Here is a 20000-nt window from a genome sequence, read left to right as displayed (position 1 = left end):
AGACAGACAGACAGACAGACAGACAGACAGACAGACAGACAGACAGACAGACAGACAGACAGACAGACAGACAGACAGACAGACAGACAGACAGACAGACAGACAGACAGACAGACAGACAGACAGACAGACAGACAGACAGACAGACAGACAGACAGACAGACAGACAGACAGACAGACAGACAGACAGACAGACAGACAGACAGACAGACAGACAGACAGACAGACAGACAGACAGACAGACAGACAGACAGACAGACAGACAGACAGATAGATAGATAGATAGAAGGTCGGACAGACATATGGTTGGAAGGATAAAGAGACAGACTGACAGACAGAGTACGAGCAGACCAATAATCAATTACCGATTACCCCCTTAAAAAGTAAAACAGAGACAGACAGACAGACAGATGCACTGAGAAACACATTAATATGAATTAGCCTTTATATCACTTAAAACACACTGATGTATTGGAGGTTATATGTTTCATCAGATGATGAGTTGGAGGCTGGTGCAGAATGCAGACGGACTAATTGGTTTTAAACAAGACATGAGTGTGTTGCACAAAGCAGTGTTTCTCTCTCAAAACATACATGCACATTCCTCTACCTGTTCCCTCTTCTTTTCCATCCCTCTCTCTTCTCCTCCCCTTTACTTCAAAGCGTTTTCCCATCTCAGTTTCCTCAATTGCCCAACCCTTCCCCTTTCCCCCCTCCCCTCCTTCCACCTTTCAGTTACCACTTACATCTAAAAGCCTGCAACATAATTGTATGTTACCACTTACATCTAAAAGCCTGCAACATAATTGTATGTTACCACTTACATCTAAAAGCTTACCACAGAAACCATCCAATCAATAAAGATATGAACACTTATGATGTAAACATCAGCCACAATTGTGTCTGCGTGTTTTGTATGGGATATTTTATATCATTAAAATGAAAGCTCTACGTTAGGCTGGTTATATTGGCTACTGCATCTTCTCTATGTCACTAGTTTCACATGCAATAGGATGGAACGTTTAGAACTGTGCAGGTAGAAATTCGGGGAGGCAGGTTTCCTAGAGCGTTGGGCAAGTAACCGAAATGTTGCTAGATCGAATCCCCGAGCTGCCAAGGTAAAAAAATCTGTCATTCTTCCCCTGAACTAAGGCAGTTAACCCACTGTTCCTAGGCCGTCATTGAAAATGAGAATTTGTTGTTAACTGACTGGTCTAGTTAAATAAAAAAAATGCATTGGGCTGCCATTCTTAATTAAATAGATGATTTTGTTCGTATATCTTGCATCCTCCTAAATAAGCCCCTGGCGTGGCTGACACGTGTAATGCGCACTGTATGCAGTGACAAGCTGCATCATATTAACAATGTATCAGCTGTAGCTACACTGTTATATAAATTGTTGCAGGTATATCAATTGCATGTTCTAAATGTAGCAGCAGAGGGAGCGCGAGACGTGGCCTTTTTATGTGAAGGTAAAAGGCGCGCACGCGCAGTAGAGCGCTCCTCGACACGGTTACTATGGTTACTACACAATAGGAGACGGGACAGGGCGCTGTGCAAATGGAGAGAAGAAAAAACGAAAGGAGAGAGTAGGGAGGTGGTTTGCAGAACCGCTTGACTGGACACACTGTAGCTAGCTCCCCCGACACTGTGCAGAGTAAAAGAGAGAGGTAGACGGAGAGAGAGAGAGGGAGAGAGAGGTGGGAGGAGAAGAAACGGGGTAGGCCTCGGCCTAGGTTTTAGGGGAAAGGTTTATACACTCAAAGAAGAACTCCGTTCTAGGTATGAATAGAATGGATACGGAAACTTTGAGAATGCACTATTATCTAGGCTATAATGGCATTATTCAGTTCGATGCTGTTTGACTACACGTTGGGCTGCATGCTGTAGCCATGTGCCCATCAATACAGTGATGGGGAGAAGTTATAGAACAAAGGGAGAGAAGGTAAGATTCTGTAACTTGAGAGTTATTGTGTGTATAAAGGATCTATGCAAAGTAGCTTATAGTGGGCTAATGCACAGTGATCCTACATTGGAGTGGGGGAAGATACAACTGAAAAAGGGACTTCTCTCCTTCCCTCCCCTCTTCTGAGTGTTGGCCCTCTGCGCCTCTTCCTTCTCCCTGCCTCCCTTTCTTCTCGCTCCCCCATTCCTTAAGAATATGCAAATCACGCCCTCCTCGCCCTCTCTTTCTCTCTCCCTCGAAGTGCATCCCTTGCTCGCCCTCAGTAGATTTTGTGACTGTACCGACGGCAAAAAGTGCAAGTCGTCTTGACGGAGGAAGGGGGAGAAAGAGAAGGGGGAGAAGGGGGTGGGGAAGAGGCAAACGTACGCATCAATTCGTACAGTCTTCAGCGGCACCCCGTTTTTTCCTGCAACGATTTGGGAAGGAGAGAGAAATTTCTGCATTATTTGCGGAACCGTTGCAATATGATCCAGCAGCCTCTGTTTATAGGTGCGCGTGCTGCTCCTATGTGTGTATGTCAACGTACAGTATAAACCGAGAGAGACGGTTAAAGAAAGGGAGAGTGAAAGGGGACACGCATCGCTGGATATCATAGGTAAGGAGAAGGGAAAATGGATGCTTATATATTTTTGCTATTCTTGTTGGCCACGTTTGTGTCTTCCCCCCCCTTTCTTTGTGCGTTAACAATCATGCGTTATGTGTAATTCATACCCGGGTAAAATGTGTGTTAGGTTACAACGCACAACAGACGCACTCACATTCCAACGAGAAAAGGCGTCTGGGTGAGTCGGTAAAGAATGCCTTTCGCCATTCTATTCCGAATTAATTTTTCAAGACATGGAGAGAAAAAATAGTACCCTTATGAGAGAAACACAACAGGCATGGATAGACACAGGACCCATTCTATTCTGCATTATCAGTGTTAGCCAATATGTGCTATTGCACATAGCGTCTACATCGTCTGTGTAGTCTATTCCGATGTAGCTCGCTTGTTGTACAGAATAGCAGAGCCGGTCGCATCTGCATGTGTATCAATAACAGTAGCGGGAGAAGAAAGAAAGAGAACCGTTGCGGTGCCTGCTTCTCGGTGCCTGCGTGTCGGTGTCTGTCGGTGATGTGAGCTGTGTAACTGCATACTTACACGGGCTAAAGACATGCTGCGATGCATCACATATTTCATTTGAATGATTTCATGTGTATGAGAGCGATAAACAGTTCATGTGCACATATGTGTGTGTCTGTGTTTGACCATTGCTGTACACTGTGTGATTATTATAAGCTATGGTAAATGCTGTGTTTGCCTTTAGTGTTGATGGACCACAGCCAGGGACCAGCAAATGAATCCATGAATAGTAGCAGCCAGCCACCTGTGACTAAGATATACACTGACTGTAAACGGTGTGTCATTGGGATCCATATCTGCTTTACATTGGGCCCATAGACCTGCACTTCCCAAATATTGATTCCGTAGTACAAGTGATGGCTCAATGTTTATCATTGAGTGTGTGGAATTGTGAATTCTCTAACTACTGCAATATAGTAGACAACAAGTCTATGGGTAAAGTCACTGTAGAGCTATGCACATTGCACGTGTAAAGGAGGTGGTTCTGTGAACCAAGATAGCTTGATGACTGACGAGTAGCCTAGTCTGAGACGTGGACTTGTGTTAGCTCTCCGGGCTAATGCCTAGGCTTTAGGTCACCAGGATAACACAATCTTGTGGCACTTAGTCCCGGTTCAAAGCCAGTCGGTCCTGCACACTCACCTGATGTTGAATTCATGCCAACTGACTATACACTATGTGTGTCTGTGTGTGAATCTGTAACTAACAGCTGTAACTGTTTGTATACAGTGTGTGAGTGTATGAATATGTCAACATATGCAGTATGCACTAATCATTCATATATGTAGTAATGGTGCCACCATCGGATATACTGTACCTGTGATAATTCAAACACACACACTGCATCTGTGTGTTTACTGCTCGACGGGTTGAACACAAGGCCCTCCATTGTCAGTGGTAACTACCTGGCTAAATATATCCCTTTATATCACCCAGTGTGCCACTGTTCTATTTATATCCTCATTCACTACACATGAGCTTGACTGGGTGAATGGGTGAATGAGTTGGACATGTAAAACCTGTGTCATATTTCATAGTCTACTACCCTAATGAATGAAGGGGTGAATGAGTTGGACATGTAAAACCTGTGTCATATTTCATAGTCTACTACCCTAATGAATGAAGGGGTGAATGAGTTGGACCTGTAAAACCTGTGTCATATTTCATAGTCTACTACCCTAATGAATGAAGGGGTGAATGAGTTGGACATGTAAAACCTGTGTCATATTTCATAGTCTACTACCCTAATGAATGAAGGGGTGAATGAGTTGGACATGTAAAACCTGTGTCATATTTCATAGTCTACTACCCTAATGAATGAAGGGGTGAATGAGTTGGACATGTAAAACCTGTGTCATATTTCATAGTCTACTACCCTAATGAATGAAGGGGTGAATGAGTTGGACATGTAAAACCTGTGTCATATTTCATAGTCTACTACCCTAATGAATGAAGGGGTGAATGAGTTGGACCTGTGCAACCCGTGTCATATTTCATAGTCTACTACCCTAAAGAATGAATGGGTGAATGAGTTGGACATGTAAAACCTGTGTCATATTTCATAGTCTACTACCCTAATGAATGAAGGGGTGAATGAGTTGGACCTGTAAAACCTGTGTCATATTTCATAGTCTACTACCCTAATGAATGAAGGGGTGAATGAGTTGGACATGTCAAACCTGTGTCATATTTCATAGTCTACTACCCTAATGAATGAAGGGGTGAATGAGTTGGACCTGTAAAACCTGTGTCATATTTCATAGTCTACTACCCTAATGAATGAAGGGGTGAATGAGTTGGACCTGTAAAACCTGTGTCATATTTCATAGTCTACTACCCTAATGAATGAAGGGGTGAATGAGTTGGACATGTAAAACCTGTGTCATATTTCATAGTCTACTACCCTAATGAATGAAGGGGTGAATGAGTTGGACATGTAAAACCTGTGTCATATTTCATAGTCTACGACCCTAATGAATGAAGGGGTGAATGAGTTGGACCTGTAAAACCTGTGTCATATTTCATAGTCTACTACCCTAATGAATGAAGGGGTGAATGAGTTGGACCTGTAAAACCTGTGTCATATTTCATAGTCTACTACCCTAATGAATGAAGGGGTGAATGAGTTGGACATGTAAAACCTGTGTCATATTTCATAGTCTACTACCCTAATGAATGAAGGGGTGAATGAGTTGGACATGTAAAACCTGTGTCATATTTCATAGTCTACTACCCTAATGAATGAAGGGGTGAATGAGTTGGACATGTAAAACCTGTGTCATATTTCATAGTCTACTACCCTAATGAATGAAGGGGTGAATGAGTTGGACATGTAAAACCTGTGTCATATTTCATAGTCTACTACCCTAATGAATGAAGGGGTGAATGAGTTGGACATGTAAAACCTGTGTCATATTTCATAGTCTACTACCCTAATGAATGAAGGGGTGAATGAGTTGGACATGTAAAACCTGTGTCATATTTCATAGTCTACTACCCTAATGAATGAAGGGGTGAATGAGTTGGACATGTAAAACCTGTGTCATATTTCATAGTCTACTACCCTAATGAATGAAGGGGTGAATGAGTTGGACCTGTAAAACCTGTGTCATATTTCATAGTCTACTACCCTAATGAATGAAGGGGTGAATGAGTTGGACATGTAAAACCTGTGTCATAGTTCATAGTCTACTACCCTAATGAATGAAGGGGTGAATGAGTTGGACCTGTAAAACCTGTGTCATATTTCATAGTCTACTACCCTAATGAATGAAGGGGTGAATGAGTTGGACCTGTAAAACCTGTGTCATATTTCATAGTCTACTACCCTAATGAATGAAGGGGTGAATGAGTTGGACATGTAAAACCTGTGTCATATTTCATAGTCTACTACCCTAATGAATGAAGGGGTGAATGAGTTGGACATGTAAAACCTGTGTCATATTTCATAGTCTACTACCCTAATGAATGAAGGGGTGAATGAGTTGGACCTGTAAAACCTGTGTCATATTTCATAGTCTACTACCCTAATGAATGAAGGGGTGAATGAGTTGGACCTGTAAAACCTGTGTCATATTTCATAGTCTACTACCCTAATGAATGAAGGGGTGAATGAGTTGGACATGTAAAACCTGTGTCATATTTCATAGTCTACTACCCTAATGAATGAAGGGGTGAATGAGTTGGACATGTAAAACCTGTGTCATATTTCATAGTCTACTACCCTAATGAATGAAGGGGTGAATGAGTTGGACCTGTAAAACCTGTGTCATATTTCATAGTCTACTACCCTAATGAATGAAGGGGTGAATGAGTTGGACCTGTAAAACCTGTGTCATATTTCATAGTCTACTACCCTAATGAATGAAGGGGTGAATGAGTTGGACCTGTAAAACCTGTGTCATATTTCATAGTCTACTACCCTAATGAATGAAGGGGTGAATGAGTTGGACCTGTAAAACCTGTGTCATATTTCATAGTCTACTACCCTAATGAATGAAGGGGTGAATGAGTTGGACCTGTAAAACCTGTGTCATATTTCATAGTCTACTACCCTAATGAATGAAGGGGTGAATGAGTTGGACATGTAAAACCTGTGTCATATTTCATAGTCTACTACCCTAATGAATGAAGGGGTGAATGAGTTGGACCTGTAAAACCTGTGTCATATTTCATAGTCTACTACCCTAATGAATGAAGGGGTGAATGAGTTGGACCTGTAAAACCTGTGTCATATTTCATAGTCTACTACCCTAATGAATGAAGGGGTGAATGAGTTGGACCTGTAAAACCTGTGTCATATTTCATAGTCTACTACCCTAATGAATGAAGGGGTGAATGAGTTGGACCTGTAAAACCTGTGTCATATTTCATAGTCTACTACCCTAATGAATGAAGGGGTGAATGAGTTGGACCTGTAAAACCTGTGTCATATTTCATAGTCTACTACCTAATGAATGAAGGGGTGAATGAGTTGGACCTGTAAAACCTGTGTCATATTTCATAGTCTACTACCCTAATGAATGAAGGGGTGAATGAGTTGGACCTGTAAAACCTGTGTCATATTTCATAGTCTACTACCCTAATGAATGAAGGGGTGAATGAGTTGGACCTGTAAAACCTGTGTCATATTTCATAGTCTACTACCCTAATGAATGAAGGGGTGAATGAGTTGGACCTGTAAAACCTGTGTCATATTTCATAGTCTACTACCCTAATGAATGAAGGGGTGAATGAGTTGGACCTGTAAAACCTGTGTCATATTTCATAGTCTACTACCCTAATGAATGAAGGGGTGAATGAGTTGGACCTATATGTTGCATGTCATGGTCATTTCCCTGTATCTATTAGTGATGGGGGGGAAATCAGTTACATATTGGGATATTATTTTTGACAATAATCGTATCGCATTGTTTTGACAATATTGCAATATTATTTTTCCATGACTGATCAAAACTCGCTTTCTCATGATCTGTTGTCTGAGCAATATTTTTGGAACATCGAATCGCAATAAAACAACAGTGTCAATGCGCAAAACAGAATCGTGAGAATCGCAATACACATCGTATCAGCACATAAGTATCATGGTAATATTGTATAGTGAGGTTCCTGGTAATTCCCAGCCCTAGAATCTATGAATAAATGAATTATCAGACTGTTAACCCCATGTAGGTTTGGGTCTGGGGCTGGGCTCCTGTAGGGTAGGTAAGGGGTGGCAGGTAGTCTAGTGGTTCGAGCATTGGACTAGTAACCTAGAAGGTTGCAAGATCAAGTCCCAGAGCTGACAAGTTAAAAATCTGTCGCTCTGCCCCTGAACAAGGCAGTTAACCCACTGTTCCTAGGTTGTCATTGAAAATAAGAATTTGTTCTTAACTGACTTGCCTAGTTAAATAAAGGTGAAATAAATGAGCTAATGTGGTTCTAATAGCCCCGCTGGTTACCTGAGGCTCAGTATCAAATAGAGATGCTATAACAGTTTAAACTCTTTCTGACCCAGGCTGAACTCAAACACACATCCAATTTCTTTGGGAAGGTTCTGTACAGTATCCAAGTACGAATGTTCATCAGCATAAGGGAATAATCTGTGCACACAATATTTTCTTACAAATGTGTTTATTGTGATACACGACAGTATCCCTAAATCTGTGTACAGATTACATGTCCTTAAAGGAAAACCACACAAAACTATATTTTGGTATTTTTTCATTAGTCCATTGTTGCAGTATGAATCAAAATGCACCATACCGACTGTACTTCTGTTTTTTAAAGTTATATATCTTGAAAACTTGATTTCTGACATGCAACATTTGTGGGACTATATGAACAATGGACTAATGAAACAAATACCAAAATATCATTTTTGAGTGGAGTTTTCCTTTAACTGCGATTCTTCTGAATGAACTGAACTGCGGTGTATTACTCATCAATGCATCCATTCAGTATTGAAGTGTGATATGAGTCAGATATCGGTTTTCCTGTAGCATTGCTGTGTTGAGGATCCTTGACTTGTACATGCACTCAAAGCCATGCCAGGTTCATCAGTCCACCGTTGCAATGAATTGCCTATAACCGTAGCTGTAATGTTGATGTTATTGTTCGATATTTATCCTTCGATATGTGTACAGCATTTGTTATTATGATTGATGGTGCACTGTAACGTGTCCTGTAAAATAATGTGTTGTTTTATTGTTGTTCTATTATTGTATTTGATTTGTATGGGGTTTTCTGATGCTACCTAATTCAATGGGACTGGCCTGGTTAGGTAGACAATTCATCATTGTGGTGTTTTTTCCAGGTTGTAGAAGCTCAGATGGTGGTGAGGTGATTTTCAGTCCTACAGAGAAAGACAAGGACACCACTTCATTCACTGCTATGGCCTGTGGGGAGGGATGGACATCATAAAGGAGTAACGATGAAAACTCGAACTCACAAAGAATCGGTATGAACTGTTTCAGTGGCTTCCTTCATCTCTACCTTGTTCCCCTGTGTAGCTGAGTGTGCATGTGTGGGTCAGATTGCAGATGTGTTTATTGTTAATATGTTGTATTATATTGCACGGAGATGGATTGTGATGTTATATTTGACATAATTAAAATGAATAACACTTTTGAAGTTAAGATATTCTGTGTGTGTATTCTGTGTGTATATTCTGTGTGTGTATTCTGTGTGTATATTCTGTGTGTGTATTCTGTGTGTATATTCTGTGTGTGTATTCTGTGTGTGTGTATTCTGTGTGTGTATTCTGTGTGTGTATTATGTGTGTATATTCTGTGTGTGTATATTCTGTGTGTGTGTATTCTGTGTGTGTATTCTGTGTGTGTAGTATGTGTGTATATTCTGTGTGTGTATTCTGTGTGTGTATTCTGTGTGTGTATTCTGTGTGGACATTGATGTCATAATTATTCCTCTCTCTCTCTCTCTCCTCCTCATTCTTGCCGCCTTCTACCCTCCCAATTCCTCTTCTCTTCTCTCCTTTCCCTCATTCTCTTACCTCCCCCACCCATTACTGATCCTCTCTCCTTTCCCTCCTCATTCTCTTACCTCCCCCACCCATTACTGATCCTCTCTCCTTTCCCTCCTCATTCTCTTACCTCCCCCACCCATTACTGATCCTCTCTCCTTTCCCTCCTCATTCTCTTACCTCCCCCACCCATTACTGATCCTCTCTCCTTTCCCTCCTCATTCTCTTACCTCCCCCACCCATTACTGATCCTCTCTCCTTTCCCTCCCCCCCACCCATCATTCTCTTACCTCCCCCCTCCCCCCATTACTGATCCTCTCTCCTTTCCCTCCTCATTCTCTTACCTCCCCCACCCATTACTGATCCTCTCTCCTTTCCCTCCTCATTCTCTTACCTCCCCCACCCATTACTGATCCTCTCTCCTTTCCCTCCTCATTCTCTTCCCTCCCTCACCCATTACTGATCCTCTCTCCTTTCCCTCCTCATTCTCTTCCCTCCCTCACCCATTACTGATCTCCTCTCTCTTTTCTCCCTCATTCCTGCCCCCTCCATATTTCATTATCCTTCGTTCCTCCTTACCCTTCCTGATCCCCTTTCCCCGACTTTCTGCCCTCTCCATCCCTCACTTTTTATTTCCCCCTCTCCCCTCCTCCTACTTGGTTTTGTCCTCTACTGTTCTCTTTACTTATTGTTTTGACCCCCTTTACTGTCCCTCTACTCTTACCTCCCCACCCATTACTGATCCCCCCTCCCCCACCCATTACTGACCCCCCTTTCCCTCCATTCTCTTACCCTACTACCACCTCCCTCAACCCCCTTCACCTCCCTCGACCCCCTTTACCTCCATCTACCCCTCTTTACCCACTTCTACCCACTCTACTCCATTACCCACCTCTACCCCCCTTTAACCACCCTCTACCTCCCTCTACCCCCCACCCCCCTTTACCTCCCTCTACCCCCTTTACCTCCCTCTACCCCCTTTACCTCCCTCAACCCCCTTCACCTCCCTCGACCCCCTTTACCTCCCTCTACCCCTCTTTACCCACTTCTACCCACTCTACCCCCATTACCCACCTCTACCCCCTTTAACCACCCTCTACCTCCCTCTACCCTCCTTTACCCCCCTCATACCCCATTTCCCCCTCTCTCTCTTCGTTTGTTCCTCCTCTCTCCTTTTCTCCTCCTTCTTCTTGCCCCTTCCACCCTTGGCGGTTCAGATGCCAATGCGCAGTGGGCGGAGGCGGGGGGGAAGCAACGAGGAGAGGAGGGGTAGACGCCCGCATCCCAGCCCTTCTCGTGCAGAACGAACCGACAGGCAGGCGGTGAGAACCTATCATGTTTTATGTCTGTTCTTTCCCGTGTTCTCCCTAGGAAACTCTTGTAATGTTGTCCCTCTGTGTCTCTAGTAATGGCAGTCTCTTTCTCCTTTTGGCTTTGTTTGTCATGTAGTCTTTCTATCTAGGTTTGTCTATTGTAAAGTGTGTGTGTGTGTGTGTGTGTGTGTGTGTGTGTGTGTGTGTGTGTGTGTGTGTGTGTGTGTGTGTGTGTGTGTGTGTGTGTGTGTGTGTGTGTGTGTGTGTGTGTGTGTGTGTGTGTGTGTGTGTGTGTGTGTGTGTGTGTGTGTGTGAGTGAGTGAGAGAAGAGGCTGTCAGTCATTAGATATTGATCTACATGAAGCCGTGTGTCTGTATGCCTGTATGAGTGCCTGTATGAGTCATCACCACCATGGTTGTCTTATACATACAATTGTAGTGCCAAAGTGGTGTGTTTCATACTGCTTTACCTGCAGTGTCATATCTTTGAGTTTGTCTTTCTTACTTTAAAAAATGATATACATGCATATTCTGTATCGTAGCAAAGAGCTGCTGGCGAGGAATTGGCTGTCAGTCGCTTCAATCACAGATCGCAAGGCCATGATTCGTCAGAGAGTGAAGGGGAGGAACTTGTGCCTCCACCAAAGAGGCAGAAAGTCCAGGTTAGTGTAACGTGATGTTGAACTGCACTACTAGGTTGAATTAGGATGTTTTAATGTCAACATTTAATTAATATATACTTTCCTCATATTCACCTTATGTCATCAGGATTCTTCCTCTGTCACCAACCCACCGACTTCAACTCATTCAACTGACAGTACTCCCCCCACTATACCGCCCCCACCCTCGGCTCCCAGACAGTCACGTGACAGTGACAACGAGGATGGTCAATCCCAGGGCAGCAGGAGCTCAGTTGTAGGGAGCTTGGCCAATAGTCTGAGCAGTGGGCGGGACATCGACCAGGACAATCGATCTTCCTCCCCGAGTCTTTCTGCCTCGCCTCCAGCCAGTTTAGACTCTGACTCTGATGGTCCAGACTCACCAAAGCAAGGAGAGGGGGAACGGGAGAAAAGGAAAGAGGGAGGAGTGGGGAAGACAGGAGGAGAGGAAAGGAGAGCAGCCAGAGAGGGGAGAGGGGATGAGTCTTGCGGGGATGGAGAAAGGAAGGATGGAGGAATAGAGGACAGCCCTTCTCTGAAGCTGCCATCCTCCTCCATCTCTTCCTCTGCTCCTGTTCCCTCTCTCCGTGGAGCAGGGGATTCAGCCAATGACAGCAATAGTGGCAGGAAGTCCTATTTCTCACAGGACTCCAAGCTGGTAAGCAAGATGGAGTATGGACCGGCCAGCGCTGACACTGTGCACAGTGGCAATCGAATGAACTCCAAAGCTAAAGCTCAGTGCGTGACCAAGGCAACAGTCGCCGGGGGAGACTATCCCCACGGCAACCCCAACATTCCACACCCCCCTCCACCACCCCTTCCTCCTCCACCAGCGCTGAAACCCTTAGAATTAGGGGGGCAGAACCTGCCCTCAGAAGTCAAGGTAGAGAGAGAGAAAATGGAGAAAGGTGAGAAACTGATGGACAACAAGACGGCTCCTCCCTCTCTGTTACCCCAAACCAGCCCATTACCCCCCTCCCAGCCCCCGCCCCACCCCCACCACTACAGCCCCACCGGATGGCAGGGAGGCACTGCAACCGGTTGCCAGGGGAGCTGGGGCTACACCCGTTACTCTGGTAACCACCACACTCACCAGCCGCAGCACCAACCCCCAGTGCAGCAGCAGCAACTGCCATCCGTCTACAACCCCCCTTCCTCCCGTCATTCGTCCTCCTCCCACCCCCCTTATCTCCCCCACCCCCACAAGGAGTACCTCCCCAGGTACGCTTCCGGGGGAGGGGAAAGGGAGAGGGGGGTGGCCGGCGAGAGGGAGAGGGAGAGGGGGGAGTGAGGGTGGAGTATGGGGGGAGGGAGATAGGTAGGGATTTCTCGGCTGGTAGTGGTAGTAACAGCAGCACTTCTGGTGGGATGGGGGTCCTAATGGGGTCCAAGGGAGGGAGTTTGGGGGTCAGAACCGGGAGTACCCAGGCCTGGGACCTCAGGGCTCTGTGAGAGACCCCCCCATGGGTCCTGGGGGAAGAGAATTTGGACCGGGGGTTCAGAGAAAGAGAGAGAGATAGAGAGAGGGAGAGGGAGGGAGAGAGGGATGTAGGAGGAAGGGAGTTTCCTTTACTGAATCGTAATGAGAATCAGAACAGGGAGTTTGGACCCACCTGTGCTGGGGGAGGAAGGGGGCACCCCAGAGACAAAGAGGGGGGCGGTGGGGCGAGTTTGGGGGCCAGATGAGAGAGGTGGGGGCACTGGTAACCCCAATAATAACCCCTCCCACTAGGAAACCCCCAAGCTCAACCAGTGGGTTACCTGCAGCCCCCATGCTAAACCGCGATCCCCCTTCCTCACCCCAAAACAACCCCAGCCACCCTACCCTACCCCCCACCCACATCCTCAAAGCGCCTCCAAACGAGACTACCCCCATCGATAGACCAGGGACAGACAAGGCACAGTCCCCCTCTGGACCAGAACACTTCCACAGAGAGTACCCTCCTGGGGCCAAGGACTATCCCCCTGGTGGCCCACCCTCCACGGGCCTGGCCCGTGAGTACCCCAGCCCTCCCGGAATGACTCCAAACCTGGGCCGAGACTACCCAGGTGGACCTCAGATCCCCCACCTGCCCCACCCCCACTTTCCAGCCCAGCAGCCCAGAGACAGGGACCGAGAGAGGGACACCAACCAGCGAGAGTCGTCTCTCTACCAAAACCGTGGAGGTCCCCCCCAACCTCCGTCCCTTTCTCCCTCCTCTGCCTCCTCAACTCCTCATGGACACCCTCCGAATGCTCCTTACCCTCCTCCGCCACCTCCTCCCCCTCTCCCCCCTCCCCAAACCTCCCTTGCTCAGCCCCAACCCCCCTCCGGCCTGGGACCCAATCACGTTCGTCCGGCAAATTACCCTTCCTCCAATCAGACTCCTGCAACACCCCTCTCTCCTTTACTAAACCCCTCGACCAATCAGATGGGAGGGTTTCCTTCCTACCCGCCAGGCTCCTCCTCCGGGGCCAACATGTCACTTCCTGGTTCAGGTGTGTCACCTGGCTGTCGGCCCTCACCCTTCCACAGCACTTTGAACAGCCACGCCCCCTTCAGCGGCCCCTACCACTCCAATGGGAACAGTGGGAACAACCTGGTCCCGACTAACAGCAATAATAACAGTAGCAGTGGCAGCAGCCATACCAACTCTCTCTCTCAGTCCCTCTCACCTCAAAACGCCTCAAAAGGACCCCCACCTCTTAGTAACCCCGGCAACAACAATGGCACTTCGGCCCCTGGCTGTAGCTCCTCACTTCCTAGAGATGGGCATTCTGATTCGTCCACAGGTCCACCTCCCCCACCTGTCATCAAGGAGGAACCAATAGAGGAGAGGGAGGAGAGTGAAAGCCCACCTCCTGTTTTGAGAAGCCCCTCCCCTGAGCCCAAGCCGGTGGACATTCCGATCCACGCCAGCCAATCAGCACGGTGAGATGGGACAGGCGTCATAGCAACAGAAGGGCTCCATCATATGTCACTCTAACAAGTTCTAACAACTGATTTATGTGGTTTTATCTCTGTTTTTGTCACTGGCACTTATCATAATATGTCAGCTATTATTTATAGATAAAGTGGCTGAGAAATGTATTCCTGTCACAGAAGAGGTTTTGTAGACAGGCCTACAGTATATCAAAGACAACAACACCCATCACAGAAGAGGTTTTGTAGATCAGTAAAGGGGGATTCCTAGTACAATTGAATGCCTTCAACTGAAATGTGTCACTGCATTTAACCCAACACCTCTGAATCAGAGAGGTGCAGGGGGCTGCCTTAATCAACATCTATTTCTTGAGCGTCCGGGGAACTGTGGGTTAACTGCGTTGCTCAGGGGCAGAACAACAGATTTTTACCTTGTCAGTTCAGGGATTCGATCCAGCAACCTTTTAGTTACTAGCCCAACACTCTAACCACTAGGCTACCTGCCACCAGTATATCAACGATAACACCACCCGTCACAAAAGAGGTTTTATAGACAGGACTACAGTATATCAACGATAACACCACCCGTCACAGAAGAGGTTTTATAGACAGGACTACAGTATATCAACGATAACACCACCCGTCACAGAAGAGGTTTTATAGACAGGACTACAGTATATCAACGATAACACCACCCGTCACAAAGAGGTTTTATAGACAGGACTACAGTATATCAACGATAACACCACCCGTCACAGAAGAGGTTTTATAGACAGGACTACAGTATATCAACGATAACACCACCCGTCACAGAAGAGGTTTTATAGACAGGACTACAGTATATCAACGATAACACCACCCGTCACAGAAGAGGTTTTATAGACAGGACTACAGTATATCAACGATAACAGGACTTTATAGTATATCAACGATAACACCACCCGTCACAGAAGAGGTTTTATAGACAGGACTACAGTATATCAACGATAACACCACCCGTCACAGAAGAGGTTTTATAGACAGGACTACAGTATATCAACGATAACACCACCCGTCACAGAAGAGGTTTTATAGACAGGACTACAGTATATCAACGATAACACCACCCGTCACAGAAGAGGTTTTATAGACAGGACTACAGTATATCAACGATAACACCACCCGTCACAGAAGAGGTTTTATAGACAGGACTACAGTATATCAACGATAACACCACCCGTCACAGAAGAGGTTTTGTAGATCAGTAAAGGGGGATTCCTAGTACAATTGAATGCCTTCAACTGAAATGTGTCACTGCATTTAACCCAACACCTCTGAATCAGAGAGGTGCAGGGGGCTGCCTTAATCAACATCTATTTCTTGAGCGTCCGGGGAACTGTGGGTTAACTGCGTTGCTCAGGGGCAGAACAACAGATTTTTACCTTGTCAGTTCAGGGATTCGATCCAGCAACCTTTTAGTTACTAGCCCAACACTCTAACCACTAGGCTACCTGCCACCAGTATATCAACGATAACACCACCCGTCACAAAAGAGGTTTTATAGACAGGACTACAGTATATCAACGATAACACCACCCGTCACAGAAGAGGTTTTAACAGGACTACAGTATATCAACGATAACACCACCCGTCACAAAAGAGGTTTTATAGACAGGACTACAGTATATCAACGATAACACCACCCCCGTCACAGAAGAGGTTTTATAGACAGGACTACAGTACCCGTCACAGAAGAGGTTTTATAGACAGGACTACAGTATATCAACGATAACACCACCCGTCACAGAAGAGGTTTTATAGACAGGACTACAGTATATCAACGATAACACCACCCGTCACAGAAGAGGTTTTATAGACAGGACTACAGTATATCAACGATAACACCACCCGTCACAGAAGAGGTTTTATAGACAGGACTACAGTATATCAACGATAACACCACCCGTCACAGAAGAGGTTTTATAGACAGGACTACAGTATATCAACGATAACACCACCCGTCACAGAAGAGGTTTTATAGACAGGACTACAGTATATCAACGATAACACCACCCGTCACAGAAGAGGTTTTACAGGACTACAGTAGACACCACCCGTCACAGAAGGTTTTATAGACTACAGTATATCAACGATAACACCACCCGTCACAGAAGAGGTTTTATAGACAGGACTACAGTATATCAACGATAACACCACCCGTCACAGAAGAGGTTTTATAGACAGGACTACAGTATATCAACGATAACACCACCCGTCACAGAAGAGGTTTTATAGACAGGACTACAGTATATCAACCACCACCCGTCACAGAAGAGGTTTTATAGACAGGACTACAGTATATCAACGATAACACCACCCGTCACAGAAGAGGTTTTATAGACAGGACTACAGTATATCAACGGACAGAAGAGGTTTTATAGACAGGACTACAGTATATCAACGATAACACCACCCGTCACAGAAGAGGTTTTATAGACAGGACTACAGTATATCAACGATAACACCACCCGTCACAGAAGAGGTTTTATAGACAGGACTACAGTATATCAACGATAACACCACCCGTCACAGAAGAGGTTTTATAGACAGGACTACAGTATATCAACGATAACACCACCCGTCACAGAAGAGGTTTTATAGACAGGACTACAGTATATCAACGATAACACCACCCGTCACAGAAGAGGTTTTATAGACAGGACTACAGTATATCAACGATAACACCACCCGTCACAGAAGAGGTTTTATAGACAGGACTACAGTATATCAACGATAACACCACCCGTCACAGAAGAGGTTTTATAGACAGGACTACAGTATATCAACGATAACACCACCCGTCAGGACACAGTAATCAACGAGGTTTTATAGACAGGACTACAGTATATCAACGATAACACCACCCGTCACAGAAGAGGTTTTATAGACAGGACTACAGTATATCAACGATAACACCACCCGTCACAGAAGACATTGCCAGATAATAAAGATAGTATCATCATATGGGAACAGAATCTGGTGCACAAATTGGTTATATTTTGCTGATGTGGTTGTAGGTTCCACAGGGTTCTAGATCGGGGCAGTGGAAACTCCTGCGCCCGCAGCGACGTTCTCTTCGTCCCCCTGGACGGCTCCAAACTGTGGAAGAAGAGGAACGAGGTGATCGAGAGGGCCCGGAGAGAGGTGGAGCAGAGGGCCAGAGACCTGAGGGAGAAAGAGCGGGAACGAGAGAGGGAGAGAGAGAGGGAGCGGGACCTGGAGAGGCATCTACAAGTGAGTATATTGAGGCAGGGAGGGGGAGGCGATGAGGGAGGGAGAGGCGATGAGCGAGGGAGATGGACACAATGCTCAATTTCCTTCTCCATTTTGTCTCTTTAAATGCTCCCTCTTTCCCTGCAGCAACAGAAGGACAATAACAATGCAAATATACAACGCCAGGGATCCTCTCTCTTCTTCCCCTCCTCTTCCTCCATCCTCCTCGACCCTAACTCTTCTTCAAACCCTGGGTCTCACCCTCAACCTCACCCCCAGCAGCACCACTCCCACCCTCACCCCCACGCTCACCTCCACCACTCCCACCTCCACCCCTCCCTCTCTCAACACATCCCACACTCCCTCCTCATGCAGTCAATGGGGGGTTCAACGGTGATTGGCCCACAGGGGGCTCTGGGGATCGGGTTAGGAGGGCCGTACCTGGGCCCTGACACCCCGGCACTGCGGACCTTGAGCGAGTACGCCCGGCCCCACGCCATGTCCCCCCTCGGGGCTAGTCGCCAACACCAACACCCGCATGTCCACCATCATGGCCACCCTCATGGCCACCCCCATGTCCACCCCTCCTTCTTCCTCCCCCAGTTCCAGAACCATGCTCTGGCCCACCCACATCACATGCCTGCTGATGCAGCCACAGCGGCAGCCATCTTGGGTTTCCTCTATGGGGGCAGTATGGAGGGAGGGCCAGGGGGGCATGGAGGAGGACATGGGGGGATGGGGGGTGCAGGGTTAGGGGGGATGGGGTTTCCCCATGCAGTGGCAGCCCACCGTGAGCGCATGAAGCCGGGGTTTGAGTTTAAGAGTGAGGACAGGGTGTACCAGCCGGGCTCCTTGGGAGATCCTACGGCTCTCGCCCTCGCCCACTCCCACTCGCATGCCCACGCACACGCTCATGCACATGCTCACTCCCTACTGCTGGGGGAGGGGTGGAGGTGAGGTGTCCATTTACGGCACCCCCTCCCCAGGCTCCTCCACCCCCACCACCGCCCCTCCAGAACCCAGCGTTAGCCCCAGTGAGTCGCCTCCCTAACCCTCCTCCCGCCCCTCAGTCCCTCTCCAACCCTCCCCCTTCTCCCTGCTTCCTCCCTCGCTCCCCTCTCACCCTGCACCTGCACCAGCCCCTCCACCCCCGGCCCCTGCAGCTGCACCTCTGCCTGCTCCTCCTCCACCATCCTCCAACCCTGTTTCATCCCTCCATCATCCCGCACCGCACTCCTTTCCCAGCTCCCTCCCCCATCTCACCCCCCACCTGCCCCTGCCCCGGTGACCGCCCCTCCTGAGACCTACCCCCCTCCCACTCGCTCCCCCACCACCTCTGAGAGAGAGAGGAGTGGAGAGAGGGAGAGAGAAAGAGAGCGAGACAGAGCGGGGCTGCCAGCCGGTGGAGAGAGGGGACGAGAGAGGGAGAGGGAGCGAGAGAGAGAAAGAGAAAGAGGGGGAAGCAATGGAAGTGGAGGAAGTGGTGGAAGTGGAGGAGGAGGAACAGGAGGAGGAGAGATTCCGGGGCGTCTTCAGATGTTGAACGTCACGCCTCATCATCACCAGCACTCACACATCCACTCCCACCTGCACCTGCACCAGCAAGACACAGGTACCCACTGCTGCTCACAGTTGTGATCTTGTACTATGATCTACACACTACTATTTAGTGCTCTTTTGAGCTGGACCTGAGAAAGCTCTTCCTTTCTGACAAAGATGTTGATGTTACCATGTTTGTTGATGCTGTGACTCTTATTAAATATCTCCTTGTGTTTCCTGTTACATCATTGGCCCCTAGCGGCGGGCGGGGTGCACCCCCTGATGGACCCGTTGGCGTCGGGGTCTCCCCTGGCCCGCCTGCCCTACCCAGGGGCAGCGCTGGGCACCCCCATCCTGGCACACCCCCTCACTGAAAGCGAGGTGCTACGACAACAGCTCTTCGGTGAGGAAAGGCTGTTTTTTTCAGTCTGTTTGTTTATTTTTCTGTCTGCCTGTCTGTCTGTGTTGTATCATGAATATGATACCTACTGTACCTATCTTTCTGTCACTATCTACCTCACCTGTCTCTCCACTTCTCCACTCACATGTCTCTCCTCTTCTCCACTCCTCCTCTCACCTGTCTCTCCTCTTCTCCACTCCTCCTCTCACCTGTTTCTCCTCTTCTCCACTCCTCCTCTCACCTGTCTCTCCTCTTCTCCACTTCTCCTCTCACATGTCTCTCCTCTTCTCCACTCCTCCTCTCACCTGTCTCTCCTCTTCTCCACTTCTCCTCTCACCTGTCTCTCCTCTTCTCCACTCCTCCTCTCACCTGTTTCTCCTCTTCTC

General features: G+C 47.1%; 2 protein-coding genes and 1 long non-coding RNA gene across 6 annotated transcripts in view; all 3 read left to right on the top strand.

Annotated features, from left to right (window-relative positions):
* The first annotated feature begins 1535 nt into the window (after window positions 1-1535).
* LOC123998089 (atrophin-1-like) lies at window positions 1536-12827 on the top strand. Of its 3 annotated transcripts, XM_046302985.1 has the most exons (6): window positions 1536-1945; window positions 2456-2561; window positions 8884-9027; window positions 10767-10871; window positions 11405-11524; window positions 11631-12827. In XM_046302985.1, exons 3-6 carry the CDS (start codon window positions 9001-9003, stop codon window positions 12810-12812), a joined length of 1434 nt encoding a protein of 477 aa, XP_046158941.1. In that variant the 5' UTR covers window positions 1536-1945; window positions 2456-2561; window positions 8884-9000; the 3' UTR covers window positions 12813-12827. The 3 variants fall into 3 exon arrangements, with proteins under 3 accessions (XP_046158941.1, XP_046158942.1, XP_046158939.1); XM_046302986.1 differs by lacking the exon at window positions 2456-2561; XM_046302983.1 differs by lacking the exon at window positions 1536-1945 and having other exon boundaries at window positions 1958-2561.
* Window positions 12828-13230: 403 nt separating this feature from the next.
* LOC123997334 (arginine-glutamic acid dipeptide repeats protein-like) overlaps window positions 13231-20000 on the top strand; it is a 9885-nt gene continuing 3115 nt past the window's right edge. The window contains exons 1-5 of the mRNA XM_046301472.1: window positions 13231-14432; window positions 17480-17696; window positions 17823-18628; window positions 18746-19287; window positions 19474-19617. Coding sequence (XP_046157428.1) covers window positions 13294-14432; window positions 17480-17696; window positions 17823-18628; window positions 18746-19287; window positions 19474-19617 — 2848 coding nt within the window. The 5' untranslated portion in view covers window positions 13231-13293. The remainder of the gene's footprint in view (window positions 14433-17479; window positions 17697-17822; window positions 18629-18745; window positions 19288-19473; window positions 19618-20000) is intronic.
* Window positions 15127-16018, top strand: LOC123998090. 2 transcript variants are annotated; one of them, XR_006832222.1, is made up of 3 exons: window positions 15127-15186; window positions 15379-15653; window positions 15958-16018. It is a non-coding gene; the product is annotated as an uncharacterized LOC123998090 (long non-coding RNA). The 2 variants fall into 2 exon arrangements; XR_006832221.1 differs by having other exon boundaries at window positions 15133-15296.

Source organism: Oncorhynchus gorbuscha, linkage group LG15 (genome assembly GCF_021184085.1).
Source record: "Oncorhynchus gorbuscha isolate QuinsamMale2020 ecotype Even-year linkage group LG15, OgorEven_v1.0, whole genome shotgun sequence".
NCBI classification, from domain to species: domain Eukaryota; kingdom Metazoa; phylum Chordata; class Actinopteri; order Salmoniformes; family Salmonidae; genus Oncorhynchus; species Oncorhynchus gorbuscha.
This window is presented reverse-complemented; position numbering and strand designations above follow the sequence as displayed.